General features: G+C 34.3%; 1 protein-coding gene across 8 annotated transcripts in view; it reads right to left on the bottom strand.

Annotated features, from left to right (window-relative positions):
- The window catches only part of SIPA1L2 (signal induced proliferation associated 1 like 2), a 224505-nt gene that overhangs the window by 58616 nt on the left and 148129 nt on the right, over positions 1–17760 (bottom strand). For all 8 annotated transcript variants that reach the window (XM_054821154.1, XM_054821160.1, XM_054821159.1 and 5 more), the window contains 4 exons: positions 16796–16929; positions 15256–15444; positions 9401–9575; positions 3733–3836 (listed from right to left, as the gene is read on the bottom strand). In XM_054821154.1, coding sequence (XP_054677129.1) covers positions 3733–3836; positions 9401–9575; positions 15256–15444; positions 16796–16929 — 602 coding nt within the window. The remainder of the gene's footprint in view (positions 1–3732; positions 3837–9400; positions 9576–15255; positions 15445–16795; positions 16930–17760) is intronic.

A 17760-nucleotide genomic window follows, 5' to 3' on the forward strand; every position in this document is an offset into this window, starting at 1 on the left:
GGTAGAATTTGAAAATGAACCCAATCAAGTATGACAGGCAGCCAAAAGGAAATCAGTGAAGTTTTATGTAAGAATACAAGACACGCAAATGGGAGTCCACTAAGGAAAATATGTTAGAAAAGCAGAATCCATAAGATTAAAATTATTTGTATCAAATAATAGTTACTATATTGAGGTTTTAACTACTCAATTCTTAATTTTCAGATATGCATCTCTGAAGAAAAGTACTGTCTTAAAACTTAGCATATTTACAGGTTATGCCCAGCCATAAAAATCTACCCAATTCTGTGGAATTTTAATTGCCTAGTCAAAGTGCGAAACAACAAGGAATTCTTGTTGAAATAGCAGAGAAATATATTCATTCAATTAACTGATGAAATGTTGAGTCAAATGAGAAAATCTTCAAACTTATTTTAGTACATTTCTAAAATAAGTGGTTTCAAAAGTTTTATTTTCAATTTGTGTTCTTAACCAATACCAAAACCAGAAACAAATGGAAAAGATATTTCATCAGATCTGGTTAAACTGAGTTCAGTATAACCACACATCTTGTTATCCCAACCATTTTAATAGTAGCTTAAATTCAACAAGTCTATTTCATTATTGCATATCTGTTTCGTGTTTAAGTTTTCATTAAACCAGGTGAAAAACGATTATTTGAATGGATTTGGATTAATCAGGTCTGACCATGTGTACACAAGCAGACTGCAAATGTGTGAATAGGAAACTTGCAAGGGAATGATTTGGAAAGGGACATCACAAAGGTAAAGTTCAAAGGGGAAAGCCTTGAACTGTGATTTGAAGAAAAGGCCAGTAAAGGAAAAGAAACTGGCCACACCAGGGCTGGTAGTCTTTTCTGTCCTAGCGAAGGAGCAGCTGACTTGAAAGTTCCCAGCCTATGTTGCAGCCAAAGTGAAAATTACCTTGCTCTTTGGATCTCCTGCTGGCTCTAAAACTAGAGGGATGTCCTGATCAGGGACCAAGCAGGGCGTAGTTATGTCCTGGAAGAAGCAACAAACAATTCTGGTGTGGCCTATTTTTGGCTCACAGGTATTTGGAATATAAGCAATGCTCAGTGCTTGCTCATTGAAGGTCATAGTCCTAGAGGATGAAGAGTGACTCAATACCTTGCCCAGTCATTACCAAACAAGGGACATGGGGATAGGATGCAATGACCTCATCGCCAGTACATACACAATAAGCTAGCAAAAAATAACTATTGAATGAGGGTCTTCATTGCTAACATAACCTAAAAGGAAAGCTACCATGGTCCCTAAATTTCCCTTACTTGGGTATGCAGAGTTAGCGAGCCAAACCCTGAAAAGACAAACAACATTCATATTCCACAGCACCTGTAAGTCTCTCTCTGTCTTGAGCACAACTGATGCAACTGCATTGGTGGTCTTCAGTATCTAAAATGTCTCAAGGAAAAAGACCTAATCGAATTTTATCCTATCTTGTGAGAAATAACACTGGTGATACATTTCATACTTCAGTATGAATTTTGGAACTAAACAGTAAGAGAAGAAAATTAAACAAATTATTATAGATCCCTTTTGCACATTAAGGCTGGCTAAATTCTGGTCATTTGGGTGCACTTGTCACATTTCATTAAGACAGTGTCCATGCTGTGCAAATACTGCTAGATCCCAGCACCTAAAAAAAATTACGTGGTGGGTCTTCAGATAGGCGTACTACTTGAACTTGGAAAACTGCCACATTGAACCTGTTAAAGTGACAATGATGAGACCTTACTAAAACACTGTGGAAAGGAGTGCTTGTTGCTGGGGAAAACCATGGAGTTAAAATTGGAAGATTTTGCTATACACAAGAATTGGCATCTGACTATAAAGAAAGACACATAAGGAAATATTGAGAATGAAAGGAAGGCACAGGAAAAAGTGAAAGGACAGTAACAGGCAGTGGCTGAGCAACACAGCAGAGAAGCTGACAAACAGCAAACAATTATGAAAGTTAGTGGATCATGGCAAGAGGATATCTTGTTCTTACAAACAAGGGAAAGTCATGAAAGACAACAACGAAAGTAATAAACTCCAAGTAAGGCCATATTTACTGTCAGTGCCTGTGATTAGCTATAAAAATATTCAGTTTTTCCTTTTAAGGCAAGCTCATTTGGTGTATTATATCTTCTTAATAGTGTACAGTTTTCCTTATTTACATGTGCTTTCCAGTCAAAGATTGTTATGACTGATTACAGACAGAACAACTCCTAGTGTGTTTACTAGATTAATCCTGTACTGTAATAAGGTGTAAGTGAAAGTTTAGAGAAGTGGAGCAATCTCAAATCAGTGATGATGATCCAATACCTTGATTACTAGCTATTGGCACAGTTGAGTGTGTGATACAGCTGAACATTCTCTTGTCTGAAAGCCACACATTTTAAGATGTGAGTCATCTAAACATTCATATCATTCATATGGTGAAGAGTTTCTTCTGATTCCTAATCTAGTTTCTTTAAACCACATCTAAATCCTAAGTGTAATGGAGTAAAATTTGCAGTTGTCTTAACTGTTCACTTGAAACAGTTCTTACAGAATCATTTTCATAGAATTGTTTTTGGTTGGAAAAGACCTTTAAGATCATCAAGTCCAAACATTAGAACATTATACACTGACTATTTAAAATACATAAATACATTATATACTTTCTTCCATTTCATTTTTCATTTATCCTTTCTCAAGAATTCTAATTGTTTTCTTTTATCTTTTTCTTGCTATCCTGACACATCTCTTTTTCCTCCCACAGGACCTATTGATAGGGTAGACATGAAAGATAGAATTCATATATGCTCTAACAATCAGTAACCATCTTTTGTATGCTGTTTAAAAAGAAGGTGAAAATGACTTCAAAATGATTCTTCAAAATGACTGAAATATTTATATCCTGCATGGCAATGAGAGAATATTCTACGACTAAATAAATCCAACACTTATTTCTGCAGATGTAGAAAAATGCAGAGTAGCAGTGCAGAAAGTTACAAACTATCATCAGGTTGACCTACAAGCAATTTTACTGCCTCTCTATTTTTTTAAGTGTTAATGTTGATATATTATACCAAATGTGCTTGTACTTTTTAATTCATTCGCAAAAAATATCCAAGACAGGCAAGACAGAGTAACCTTACTGGTGCACCGCACACTTTGGATGCTGTGCTGTTTTTTTTAGCCATCCTTAATGCTTTAAATATATTCTGAATTATTACATAAGCAAAGGGAATTCTCCAGAAATAAGTACACTGCAGTTTTCTGTCTTCACAAGCAGACACCTTGAAGGTAAGTTAAGCATTTATTACTAAGCTGACACATTAATAAATATTTCAAGATCTGTAATATAAGGATTAAGTGGAATAATTTTAAAAATGTTATTACATGCATATTTTAACCACAAGACTATTTTCAAGCTTCATTCCATTCAATGTTTAAAACATACTTAAGATGTAAATCCAGTTCAAACTGAGAATAACTCATTCACCACAGGCAACATTACCTTTTAAGAATATCATAAAATGGGGAAGATAGGATAAGTTGCTAAATTATATAGCATAAAAATCCTGTGAGAGTTCTAATGCCTTATAATATTTCAAGAAAAAAAAATACAACTGAGTCAAACTTCATATAAAACAATACAGTTTTAAATTATTAATTTAAAAAATAACTCCTCAATGTCAAACATTTATAATGTAAAATTACAATGAAAAGTTAAAAAACATACCTGTTGCCTGTTACTGGGCATGTATGGAAGCATTGTTGATACATGAAACATTAACTCATAATCTTTATAGGTAGTATAGAGGGAATGAGTTCCTGTTGAATCAGCTGAAAATGAATTTAATCACAAGAAGGTCAGTGAAATAGAACATTCATACTATTTTCTAGGACATCACTCTTTTCATGCTATGATTTAAATCTATTAATGCAATTAAAAACTTTTTTTCAATAGAACAAAATCCGTTTGCATCAGCTAAAGATCTAGTCTTTAGTTTCATATGACATAGAAGGGTCCTGCAAGAATTTCCCCAAAAAGGCTGTCTATAAGGCCTAAATGACCTAATTTTGAATATATTGGCATTTCATGGAAAAAAAAAAAAAAAGAGATCACTTAGCTTCTTGAGTATAGTTTTATATATGTTTCTTATTTAAAATTTTAATAAGGACAATTGACTAATCCCACGCTTCACAAAAAATAAACTGACAATGCTACTTCAAATCTGACAGTAAAACACATACTGCAGTTCAGACATTTTTAAAACATAAAATATGTACATAATACATTGTAGTATAGTGTCAAATAATTTTATTGAGAATTTTCAGATATTTTTAAATTATTAAAATACATTTCATATATTATATGACTTAATATTTTTGTTTCTTTTATTTAGGAAGTTTATTAATAGAGTTAGCATTTCAGAATGTTTACAGCAAATTAGACGAGTTTTACTCTGTAGTCATAAATTAATACTTTTTATACACCTTCTTTTATATGTCTGGATTATCTAAGTAAGTGTAATTAACTTTAAAGCAGGAAGTTGGGAACACCTATTGAGACAAGACAACTATCATTTTGCTTCTCTCCTCCATGTTAAATCATTTTTTAATATAATTTTATACTATCTACACCAATCAACATTCTCCAGCACTCTCTTCCACACACTGTTTAAGGTTTTGGTGGTTTGTTTTGTTTTAAATAGTAACTGTATTACAAAAATAAATTGATTGCCCATGTTAGTTCTCTGGTTAGAAGTATATAAATATACAGATAAGTGTAAAATTCAAATATAACCATACTGTATCTGCAGCCTTAAATTTGAAAATATGTATGCGTGTGTATAATTTTGAACACATTCATATTACAACTGGCTTCATCAGTTATGTTTGTACAGTAATAAAATTAACTTCATTTATTAATATTGATGTAATATAAATTACAGTTACATAAGAAATAGGGAGCATAATTTCCACTGAAGCTTCTTACTTAAAAGTTGCTAAAAGCAAACATTTTTGCACTCCTCTATTTTAAAATCTTTGTTGAAAATATAATTCCATTATAACCTTTCTGTGGTATTTTAGAAAAACAGAGTTTTGAAGAGATAGGAGGATGAAATAAATTATATTGTGAAATGCAAATATCTGCCTAAACTACACTGATCTCAGCAACCTTCTTCCCTGACTCCTTTTGCAATTAGATATTAAACAAAATCAAATTATCTTGAACAGATATTGCACAAAACAGTCCCTTTAAATACTTATTACAGAAAGGCAGATTCTTTAACCTTAAAGCAATGCTTTCCTAATACAACATCCTATTTAGTTGAATACTTTTCATTTAGCACCTTGACTTTGGAAATGAGCTAGCAAGTTCTTCTTCTGAAATTTAGTCCCTTACACTAAGCAAGCTGAAAACTTCTAACTCAACAGATGCTTTACTGAACACCTACTAAGGCCCACTGTGATTCAATGTACGTAATGGTTGCTACCACAAACATTGCTCTGCCAATGGTTTTAGGGAAAAAAATGATATCTGAGCTGACACTTTTGCACCTCATTCCTTTCTGAGCATTAGTTTTATTTCACAAAGGTTGACAAAAAATGGCTAAACTTTTATGAAACATTTCTGGTTTTTTTCAGAAAAGCACTTTTTATCAAATGAAAGTGAAACAGTGCTATTCCTCTGTAGACATAAAATTGCAATGTTTCCTCGATTTCTTTCACCTTCCTTTCTCTCTTTATAGGTATAAGGAAATTAAATGCAAACATAATCCAATTTATCCATAATTCAATCCATAATTAAAGTCTGAGCATTACAAATGAGAATATTAATGTTACAATAATAATATTTTAATTTCTCATTTCTAGTAGACTGATATGTTTTAAAACATATATTACACAAATTATATAGTGTGGAATTGGTAAAGTTTCCTCTAATTTTCTTATTTCTTGATCTTGGGATTTAGAACTGTGTGCTATTAAAAATGCACTAAAGAAGGGAAGAAAAGAGTTCACAGTTAATATATTCCACATGTTCTTCACATTTGCACGGTGTCTGGCTTGGATGGAGTTAATTTTCTTCATAGCAGCCCATATGGTGCTGTGTTTTCTCTATGTGATCAAAGCTGTGTTGATAACACACCAAGGTTTTAGCAATTGCTGAATAGTGCTTACACAGCATCAGGGCTTTCTCTGTTTCTCACACCGTCCCCGACCCCGGGGAGTATGCTAGGGGTGGGCAAGGGTTTGGGAGGGGACACAAGTGGGACAGCTGACTTGAATTGAATGTGCCATACCATATAACGTCATGCTCTGCAGTAAAACTGGAGCAGGGGCAGTTTTCCTGAGACAGTTGTTGCTCAGAGAGTGGCTGGGCATCAGTCTGCTGATGGGAGGTGGCAAGTGATTGCCTTTGCATCACTTGCTTTTGTGGGGTTTTTTGTTGGTTTGTTGTTGTGGTCATGGGTTGGGTTTTTGTTGGGCGTTTTTTTTTTTTGGCAGATGGTGTATGTTTTTCTCCTTTCTTTCCTTCACTTATTGAACTGTCTTAATCTCAAGTCACAAGTTTTTCTTGCTTTTGCCCTTCTGATTTTCTCCCCCATCAAACTGGGTGGGTGAGTGAGCAAGCAAGTGGGTGGGGGCTTACCTGCCAACCAACATTCCATATTCCATAAGAAATGGACCAATTAATTTCTTATCAAAATATTAAATAAACAGACTAAATTTAAAAAAAAAGAACTTTTCAAAGAAAAAACTCGCAACTAGAAAAGCATTTGAGAATAGAAATACCTAATAAATGTGAACCCTACAAAAACTGAGCAAGAAATATTATGAAACATTATGCCTAATGAAAATGTAGCTACTAGAGATAGAATGATTACAGTATTCTGAACCTACAGGCAGTCAGATCAATGTACTTTCCAATTATAAATATGACATGCAGTAATACTTGTGTCATTATATCAAAAAACCAAACATAATACAAAAAAGATAATTAAGTCAGTATTTTACATTTAATATAAAACTGAAGACTATTTCTTCATGAACTTTCTTAATTGCATTCTATTGTTGTAAACTATGAAAACATATTATGACAGGCCAATATCATTAATGGCACACAGCATTAGTAAAACAGTAAAATTATGTTACTGAAAAACATGTAAAAATTACTAGGTGATATTTGGTCATGCTCTGATTGGGGAAAAAAATAGCAAAACCAAAACACCTCTTACTCCTTTGAACTCTTCATCCCTATTTATCAATTCATCCCAGAAGTCTGACATCCACAGTGTGTTAATAAATATTTCTACACATTAATTTGAAAAATGAGTTATTATTCTGTACTGAAACAGGATGCAATAGTCTCTATCAAGCCTGAATTATTAAAGTGACACAAGCATGGATTTAAGCAGAGAGGCAATAATGTTAATAAAAATAAATGTGGTGCTTACACAGGTTGACAGGGCTACGGAACTGCAGCTTTCTCACCTTGTAAGTCATAAATTAAAATCCATCATAGGACTCAGCTCACTTTTTTCACCATTACCCATCACTACTAGAGATGGAGAATGTGAAAGATTTGTTGAGTTGCAAAGATGGTCTCCCTTCATTGCAAAAGCATGAGGTTTTATCACCAACTTCACATATCTCATTTCCCACTGGAGATTGTCCTATGGAGATTTTATCTGCAGTGGGCACCATCCACAATGTACACGCACTAGATATTTCCAAAAGTTTCTAATATGAATCATTAAGTCTCACTCCTAATGCTGTACAGGAGATGACAGTCCATCCAGGGCACTACCAGTTTGATAACAGAAGAGAAATCCTTCTACGACTATGACACTGATCAGCATTCAAATGTACTATTTAAAAAAAAAATAAAAATCCAGATGTATTCCAGTTAAATAAGGACTGGTGTTGAAGCAGCAAAAACATGCAAGAGATTCCTAAGAACCAGGCTAGATCAGGTAGATAAGTGGCAGGAGGAAGAGAGAAGCAAGTACAGGGACTTATTGATTCCTAGATCTCAGTGACTATCTGAAAGGCAAAATATCCCTTGCAAGAAAAGAAGATCTTCCCTTAATCTCCTTTAAGTACATCTTTCTAAGCTTCCTTCTTGGCAGCTTATCTCTAACAGTTCAAGCAACTTTCCTGTTTGATTGGAAGAGCAAGTAGAATATGCACACAAGTAGCAGGATTTAAGAGTATTAAAATATGTACTTCGCTAACAAAAATATTCCTTTTCTGTTATTCACAGGCCACATACAGTACATTTAAAAAAAATAATCTGTTTTCAGGATAAAATAGGCAAGCTACAGCAAAAATGAGGATATAAATCAAATCACAGCATAGAATGGTTTAGGTTGGAAGAGACTTTAAAGGTCATCTAGTCCAACCCCCCTACAATCAGCAGGGACATCTTCAACTAGATTGGGTTGCTCAGAGCCCCAACCAACCTGCCCTTGAATGTTTCCAGGGATGGGACATCTACCACCTCTCTGGGCAACCTGTTCCAGTGTCTCACCACCCTCATCGTAAAAAAATTCTTCCTTATATCTAGTCTTTATATCTATAAAAATAGATGTTACAATAAAGTAGATGAATATCTAGATATCCTTAGATCATAGTTCATGGTGATCAGTAGTCAAAATCCTGTTAAAACTACATTAAACTAAGAATGAGTTAAGTTAAAGTTAAGGCAGTGAAAAGCAGTGCTAATAAAGAAGTGTGCTAACATATCATTGACGTTTTTAACAGCAATACTTCAGTTCCTATTTTTGCTACAAAACCAAACAAATTTGTACAATTAAATTATTATACTATTGCACTTAGGGAAACTGAAAGACCTGAGAAAACAGTAGTAATAACACAGCAGTTAGGTAGATGAATGTTTAACAACTGCCAAATGATAACATGCTTATTGTGCATGTGTGAGAAACTAGAAAACTTGATTGATCCTCAAATATAAACATCAATATATATGTTGATTAAAAAGCATAAAAGTTGAGTTGAAATAAGGAAAATGGTCTCTTGTCATGACTCCATATATTGAAATACATATCTTTTCTTTTGCCTTTTTAAGGATAAGATGTTAAAGTGTAGTTGGGATATTCTGAAATATATATATAATATCACTCAGTATGATTTTAACTAAGTGCAAACAAATGAAATAAGTTGCTTTGATTTTCAGTTTTACTAATTTCACATAAAAAGTAAATAACCTTTCAGACAAGGTGTGATACGTGCTCTTATCATACGTTTCATCTTCCTCATTTACCATATAATCTTACTAATCAAAACACAAAGTCAAGACCATAAAAAGACAAAACAGGATTTGCAGAAGATCAACTGGATAATTATAGTTTCTACCATAGGTTGGAGAAATAACTTACTTTTATTATCTAGCTGAGCTCTGTATTTACTAAATCCTTTTAGCCGTACTCTCTGGCCCAGCAGATCAAGGAACTCTTCAAAAGCTGGTCCTGCCATCTCATTGTTATACATTTCTTCCTCTGTGCTTTGGCCTGCTTTGCAGTAAAGGATACCAATCTTATGTTGAAAACTCAGCTGAAATAAACAAAAGAAAGGAAGAATACAGAAGCAAAGTCAATACTAGAACAAATATTAACTATTAGAATACTAACATTGTTATAACCCTTAGCAGAAGTTATCTCCAAGTGAAAAAAATAAGTGTTCTGATTTGGGAAATTAAGTCACCACAGAAAGAAAAAAAAGAACTAACACCAAACCCACAAAAGAACAACTATCTTGAAAGAAAACTGGATTGTCACTATCCAAACACAGATAAAAGCAGTACCTGAAGGCTTTTGACTTAGTCAGTTATCTATAAAAGCACACTCTACTGCATGTTACAGCATGAGAATTTTAACTGGCAATTTTTGTATAACTGTCTTCTCTCACAGATTCAAAACAAAAGCTTATTTTCCCTTATTTCTACCCTATAAAGTTCAGTGCAGTTCAGTTAAAACAGACTCTCAGAACTGTAATTTCTGTTAGATGTAATATTTTGCCCTCCCCATAAATCGTCCATTGTTAAAAATTATTCCCCATTTTCAAAAGTATACTTCAAGCTAGAAATCAGATTGTAGTTGAAAAGTTTTCTAAACCTAATTAGAGTCTCAATTCTAGAACATTAGAGATAAATTACTTCCATAAAAAAAGTATAAAAAGAGATGATTACTTCTTGAGCCAGTATTGTCTTATTTTCTTAGCTTTTATGCATACTTAAGATGACAAACAGGAAACCTCCATGTCAATGGATTAGTCCTATTATTCTTAACTGACAGCTTCTAGAGCTTCACAAACTGACAGAGACCATCAGTCACGCCAGATTCCCTTAAGATATTTATCTATATTCATGACTTAAATCAACTCTCTAGCTGTACAGAATTCTCTTAATCAAACTTCAGGATTAGTGTCTAAAATGTGTGCAATGCAAAGACTGTGTGTATATATTCCTATTGGAGCAAAGACGACAAGAATAGTCTGCTTCACTTTAGTGATACGTAACACAGTCTGCCATGTTAAGTATATTTTAAAACTCAAATCAATATACATGCTACTGCATCGATGTTTTACCACAGCAATTTTGAAGAAAAGCTAATACATGAGGATACTAAAAGACTGAGTCAAGAAAACATACATACATGAAAGAATAAAGTGTCAAAAATATAATTCCAGACTTCAAATAATTCTTAACCTTCTCTCTTCAATAAATGCTGCATTTCTCCATTCTAAGTGGAGAGTTGTATACAAGCCGGTTGCCAACAGTTAATTAAAAAACAAAAAACAAAACCCAAAGCAAAACAAACAAAAAAACCCCCAAAAAACCCAAAAAGAAAACCACTCCCCAAATCCTCATCACCCCTGGAAAAACAAAAACTTTCACTATGCTTTTACTAACCTAGTCTTCTGCATTTTCATGATGTTACTGCTTTTTTAAGCTAGTATTCTTTCTTTGTCTCCCATGGAATTCAAGATTTAACTTGACGACATTCTTGGCTTAACTATTTACCTTCATGCACAACCAACACACAAAAAAATCCCCAAGATGTCCAAGTTAATGAAGATTTTTGAAGGCTATAGATAGCATCATTGACACTAAGAATCTCATGCCCAAAAGGTGCATGTATTAAAATGAAGTAACAGGGAAATGCTAGACTATTAAAGTCAATAGCAAACCACTTCATAACATCAATTGGGACTGGATTTCTTTTCTTACTATGAAGTTAAGCCTACCAGTGGGACAATTTCTTCTCATTTTAACTAGTATCAACAGGCCTAAGTCTGTGATTGCAGCAGATCTATATTCACGGCAATGCACACTACAGAATTTGGTCTACTGGTATAGAAAACCTGCAGCACAGCAGGAATAAGAGTAATATATGTTGGCAGCCCTCCCACCTCTCTGGTGAGCTCCCGTCCATCCTCTCCCTTTGATAACTGCTTTAAGTGGGAGTGAGCCCTTGTGCAACGTACACTGGCAGGAGGCCATTGACCAAGGAGCAGTTAGGAACAAAGGACAGGAATGAGGAACGGTGCTGCAATAAGGTTTTACCTGGGCAGCACAGAACACCGAAGAACTAGGAGCTGTGCCAAAGTTTGATGTGGAATGGGAGGGATGAAATAAAAACAGAGATTCTGGGTTATGGATGCACTATAGGAGCTGCTTGTGTCAGACTGCTGAACTCTGGAGAAGGGCAGGGTTAAGACAGCAGCTTGCTCTTGTAATTTCCTTTGGACTGGCACTAGAAGCTATCCATCCAGAGTGCTTCCTTGTTTGATCCCCATTTTGAAGCACTGCCTGAGAGAGTTAGGTATTTAACAAAAGGTTCTGGATTGCACGCTGGTGACTATTTTCTTCAATGGAAAGCTAGCATGAACATTTCATGGAGGAAACTGGAAACTCGTCATATAAACATCAGATTACAGGAAGCAGTGCTGTTACTTGACACTTCCCAGCAGAGACTTAAAATGATTTTGAGCACACTGCCACCCCTACCCCAGCTGTGTCAAATAGTTTAGCTTAAACCACAGGGAATTTAAGTTAATTTCTTTGTCTTCACAGTAGAATTGAGGAGTGGAGAAGTTAAATGCTGACTGAGCGACCAACAATTGGGTCAACAACTAACAGTAAAGAAGCACCTGGGAAAAATATTCAGTCTAGAAATAGGCAGTTGCACTCCCTCATTCTTTCTGAGGACACCAATCATTCCTAAATTTGTTCATGAATACCAATATAATTCCAAACAGGAGAGAAGCATACCTCTATCTTCCAAAACAACTTACCATTTCATGGTTTAAGTATTGTCCTAGGAGACATTGAAGTGAGGATGTGAAACTCCCCAGCCCAAAGAAGGAATTAATCCTGGGGTTTCGCTTCATGGACAAGTACTGTATCACTAGGCAATTATGTACAAATTTGATTCTGATACCACTATTCCTAAACAAGGCAGCAGCTGCAAGCTCATTTGCAGTAATCTCAACCTCCTACCCATGTGCTAGGAGCACTCATGGCTATGAAATTAGAAGACTTAGGCAAAAGAACTCTCATGCCAAGATCATGGGGACTGTGCAGAAGCAGAAATCGAGGTACCTTTAGAACATCAATGCCTAAGAAAGAAGTAATTAAATGATCTTTCGCAAGATCTTATGTGGCACATTTAACTGGCATGAAAAACTATCAGAATATTTAAAACTGGTAAAGTTTGTCAGTTTTGAAATGGTATCACATGCTTATTGAAGTCTTTTTAAGTAAATAATTGCAGACTTAGTTCTGATTTCATGATTTCTTAATTAGAAATTTTACATTTAATGTAACACTGTGAACAATTTAATAATGTGACATCAGAAAATAATTTCTAAACCCATTTAGCTACTTAGGTATATGATATGTATTAAAGGTGCATAGCAGTCCTTCCCAACTCAAAATGACTATGTTCTAGTCAGAATCACTCACTACTGCATCTTGGCATCTTGTCATCTTCTTGTACAGTATAGATGCTTTATCATGTAACAACAACTTGTTGACTTTCATCATGTGAAGACTTTAGAGTTATTCTGGCAAGGAACCTCAAGAGGTTAGACATTCAATAGCCACTAAATATCACTGCAATCAAAGCTCCTAATTTCTTTGGGCTTTTTGTAAACTTCAGTCTTTGGCCTAGAGAGCAGTGAACATTCCCAGAGGGATGTGAAGGGAACAAAAAAGCATATATACAATAAATCATTAGCAGAAATGGGGAGGGGGGACTAAGGGAAAATTAGACAGAGGCAAAAATAAAAAAAAAAATCCTGTCCAGGTTATAGATAAATAGTTGACTTTTCTTGTAAATTTACAGCCAAATCTAATGCTGATCATCATATGCCAGAATAAATTGGGAAAATGTAGATTCTTTATTTATATATTCAAATTATGTTAACCATCCAATTTGCATCTACTTTCTGCTGTCATTTGAGAGATGAAGTTTTAGCCTTTATAATCCATACTAGATTTCACTGAATACTATTAAACAGGTAGAAAATGAAATCAAAACACCGAAACAGTCTTCAGTCTGCTGAGGAACTATGCAAACATTTAATACACCTTTACACAAAATGAATATTATTCTGGTGACAGTATTAATCCTTTAAATCATGATTCGTATTTTTAAATTCATGACACTTCAGCCAGTCATCACCTTCAGTTACCAAGCATAACTCTTTTTATATTTGCTTGATTAATAAACTGAAAGCATTAAGTACATAAGAGGATTAAAAGCATAAATGGATCCCATGCCAGTTCTATGCACACCTTTCTGTCTATGTTCAAGTAATTATCTCATAGTAAGCAGCACATAAGATACATTAATAATACATTTTGCCTGGTGACAGACCATTTCACAACAGGATTGAATTTTCAGAATTGATCACCCAAAATAAAAAGAACTGATATGTACTGCTGTTTCTCAAAATTAGGAGTTGTTGATTAAAGAACTACTTTGGTCAGTTCAATGGACAATCTCCATTTCCAATTTTTGGGAAATACTTACAGTGAGTTTGGGAAATATTGAGGTCAGGTCAAATAAAGAAGTACTCTATACTGCCTAGAAGATACTGCCCCTCTGAGCAGCAAATATTATTTATTAGGTTAACCTAAACTCACTCTGGAGCTCAAACAGTAAAGCCACAGTATATCAGGAACTCTTAGATTCTGAACTGAGTGCTTCTGATTTCCCTTTATTGTTTTACAAGAAGAACTGACAAACACAGAAAAAAAATAAGGGCATTTGGCAAAATGAATTTTCAATTAAAAGTCCTCAATGACTACAGTGAACAAAAGTAGTAAAATATACATACAAAACTAGCTTAACAATCTACTCAAAAAAGCAACTGTCCTCCTCTGTCTACATTTACTTGGTTTTGAGCAATTGTTACAGCCACATGAGAAGACAGAATAATTCTGGTAGACACCATCAGTGTTAGATGCAATCACCATATTCAAAACATAATTAATTTTTTTAATGCTAATTCAACCACCATCATAATCAACTGGATTCATCAGCTGATTCAACTTCAACAGATAGATATCGACTTTTGCCTAGAAAATACAATCTTTACTGCAAATGAATATTTTTTTAAAACATGGTTTTAAAAATTTATTTAAAAGCCATCACAAGCCTGCCCTTCACAAAATATTCAGAAGCTATAAATTTAATCACTAGCTTTGAATGAAGCAGATTCACTTTATTGAACCCAATAAGCCTCACCATTTTCTCCCCAAATTTAAGCCGTATGAATATTTCATTGCCTTGCAGTTAATTCATTAGTCTCAATCACAATTTCAGTTGTTCAAACCCAGAAGCATTCTATTCTAGTAAGACTACGGCAAGTCAATCAGAAAATGTTACTGTAAAAAACAAGCCAAAATTTCAGATGTAGAGACTTAATACATTATACCTCCTTTTGCCTCCTTACCTACACACAATATTAATAAAATGTTAGATGTATTTTCATTTGCATTCAGCATTTGTACACATTAAAGTGCAAATACAGATTGTCAAAATTGCTTCTTACTGACATTAAAAGTTCAGTTATAATCTTTCACTTACTCGTCTAAAGAGAATCTCCATAGACCAGTATTTTTTTCTAAGCTGCAATGTATTTTAAAAATAATTGGCTGCAAAATATTTAAGGTAACCTTTTTTTTTAATGAACGGTCTTTAAAGAAAAGTCATGCGCTACATACCCCTTGCTCGTCCAGTTTAAGCAGCTGGTCAGGTACTTTGGGTGAGTTGGAAGCCTGCCTCAGGCACTGAATGCTCAGCTCTGGTATTACATACTCCAGTACCTCTTTGAGAGGCAGACCTCTCGCTGTGCCATGCCGAGCAGTGGATGGTATAGCATCTTCTAAAATTGCTCCTCTAAGTGTAGTAAGCTGCAGTAAAGGTAAAACACAAAAAACATTTTTAGTTCTAGTACTACAATGACTTTTAAAGATATAAACTTTAGGTTTTAGCAAAAGAATGGAAGAAAGAATGGGATGAAAAAGATCCCTATTTTTAATTTTTTTTAACCAGTAAAAATATAACTAAACTTTTAAAGAGGAGAGAGGCTCTTTTTGTCACAGTGACTTTTTTTGTTGTTTAAAGAAAGTCACTGATGATCCTATTAAGTTATTCTAATTCCTAAAACTATTACTTTTATTTTTTAAAAATATTTAAAACACCAGGAAAACTAAAAATTGTTAATTTTAATGCCATACTACCTTAGCAGACACAGTAGTTGAAAATGAGGTTGGACAGGTGAGCTAAGCCACAGCTTCATTTAACCCAATCTTTTTTAAACCATGCTGCTTTATCTTCGTTGGATTTGGCAAAAAGGGAGTCATTTCTTAGAAGTGAGTCAGCTGAATCACCTCTCCACACATACATACAGGCACTACTTTTTTGACAACAAAAGAAAAACCTAGCCTAAAAAATTCCAACATTATATATGTTTCTATATCTGTTTGTAAAAGCACATGAGCCCAGAGATATCAGGAAGTTTAGCTAACACTTCTCTATATCCTAATCACAATAAAAAGCAATAGTCCTAAGGATTATGAAAATTTATACTTGCTTGCTACAATAACAACATTGTGTATTTTCATAGAAATCAAAGCTAATTGCTGTGATAAAGAAGATATTACTTTGCAAGAGATACTAAATCACTTGAAATAGAAGTTATGAGACATGTCCTTCCACAACAATCACCAGCAAGCTATTCTTCCAAATAAGACAATTATTTTTATCAACATATCAATATTCCTTCCACAAATCATGTATGTAAAAAATCTCACAGAAAAAAGCTTCTAAGAAAGTATTTTGAAACAAAACACAGAAATACAAATAAGTCATAGTACTAGCTTTCATTTTTTCCCCTCTCTTTTTCCCTACATTTCTTAATCTTCTATTTCTATCATTAGAAACTTTAGATCAAGCAGCGTGACCCAAACTTATTTCCAGCTTTGTTCTTATCACTTGTTCCCTTGCTTGCCCCTTGCAGTTCCTTTCAGTCAACTTACCTCCTTTTGGGTACCCGCTCAAAAAAAGAAAAATTTTGTGCTGTACAGAAGAGGAAGATTTTTTTCCAGGAGCAACTATATTTGTTAACACTGCAAGAAACACCTCTTTCCCATTAACAGATTTACTTTCAAAGTTAGCAACATATCCACAGACAAACAACTAGTATCCTAAGCTCTAAGTTAATTTTACCATTTCTTTGCAAAATTACTGAAAGAACATTACCTCACTTGTCCTGAAAACTATACGATAGTTGAACTGAGATCCTTCTTTCTCCTTGGCATCTTCAACCTTCTCCCTCCGGATGCTGACTGCTACAGGCCCAAGATTTTCATCTATTCCAAAGTAGTTCTGGTGCTCTTTTGCACAAGAGTGAATAAGGAGAGAAGAGAATAACGAAGTATGACTCTCCTAGAAAATGTTCATCAAATCTCATAAAAAATTTCTGCAGCAATAAAAAAAGTATTACTTTTAATTGAACTATGAGATCTGTAAATACCCTGGCTTGGGATCCTCTGAATTGCACAATAAATACATAAATCACATAACGCTAATTTTGACGAGCAGAATGGTCGCTCATATAACAACTCAAACTACTGCAACCACTGCTACCATGAAATAATACATTTTTGCATTTTTTGTTACTATGCAATTAATCATTTTGCTTGATGCTGTAAGAAACTACTTTGGAGAAACTGTATCTACATAAAGCTTTCAACAAATCTAACTCTTCAAAAAATAAGGTGCTATGCAGCTTCCTTCATTTCATTCAATTTATTCTTATTTAAAGCTTTACATACAAAGTAGCAACTCAGTTTTTTAACAAGTGAAAACTGAGGCTAGTAACTCTTCAGTCTTTGATGAATAGTTAAATTCCTCCTTGAGACAATTGGCTCAGTCTGGGAAAGTAAAGCATTACCAACAGAAGAGCAAGATCAAGTTAGAGACCATTTAAGCAGACTAGGCACACTCAATTCCATGGGACCAAACAGGATACATGTTGAGGGAACGAGCCAGTGTCACTGTAAGGCCACTCTTTGAAAGGTCATAGGGAGTGGTTACACCCTTCTCTAAAAAGGGCAAGAGAGTCTGGGAAGCTATAGACTAGCCACCATAAACCTTAGTTCCCAGGGAGATAAAAGAACAAATTCTCACGGAAGAGATTTCCAGGCACATGTAGGACAAAAAGA

This window comes from Grus americana, chromosome 3 (assembly GCF_028858705.1).
Source record: "Grus americana isolate bGruAme1 chromosome 3, bGruAme1.mat, whole genome shotgun sequence".
Lineage (NCBI taxonomy): Eukaryota > Metazoa > Chordata > Aves > Gruiformes > Gruidae > Grus > Grus americana.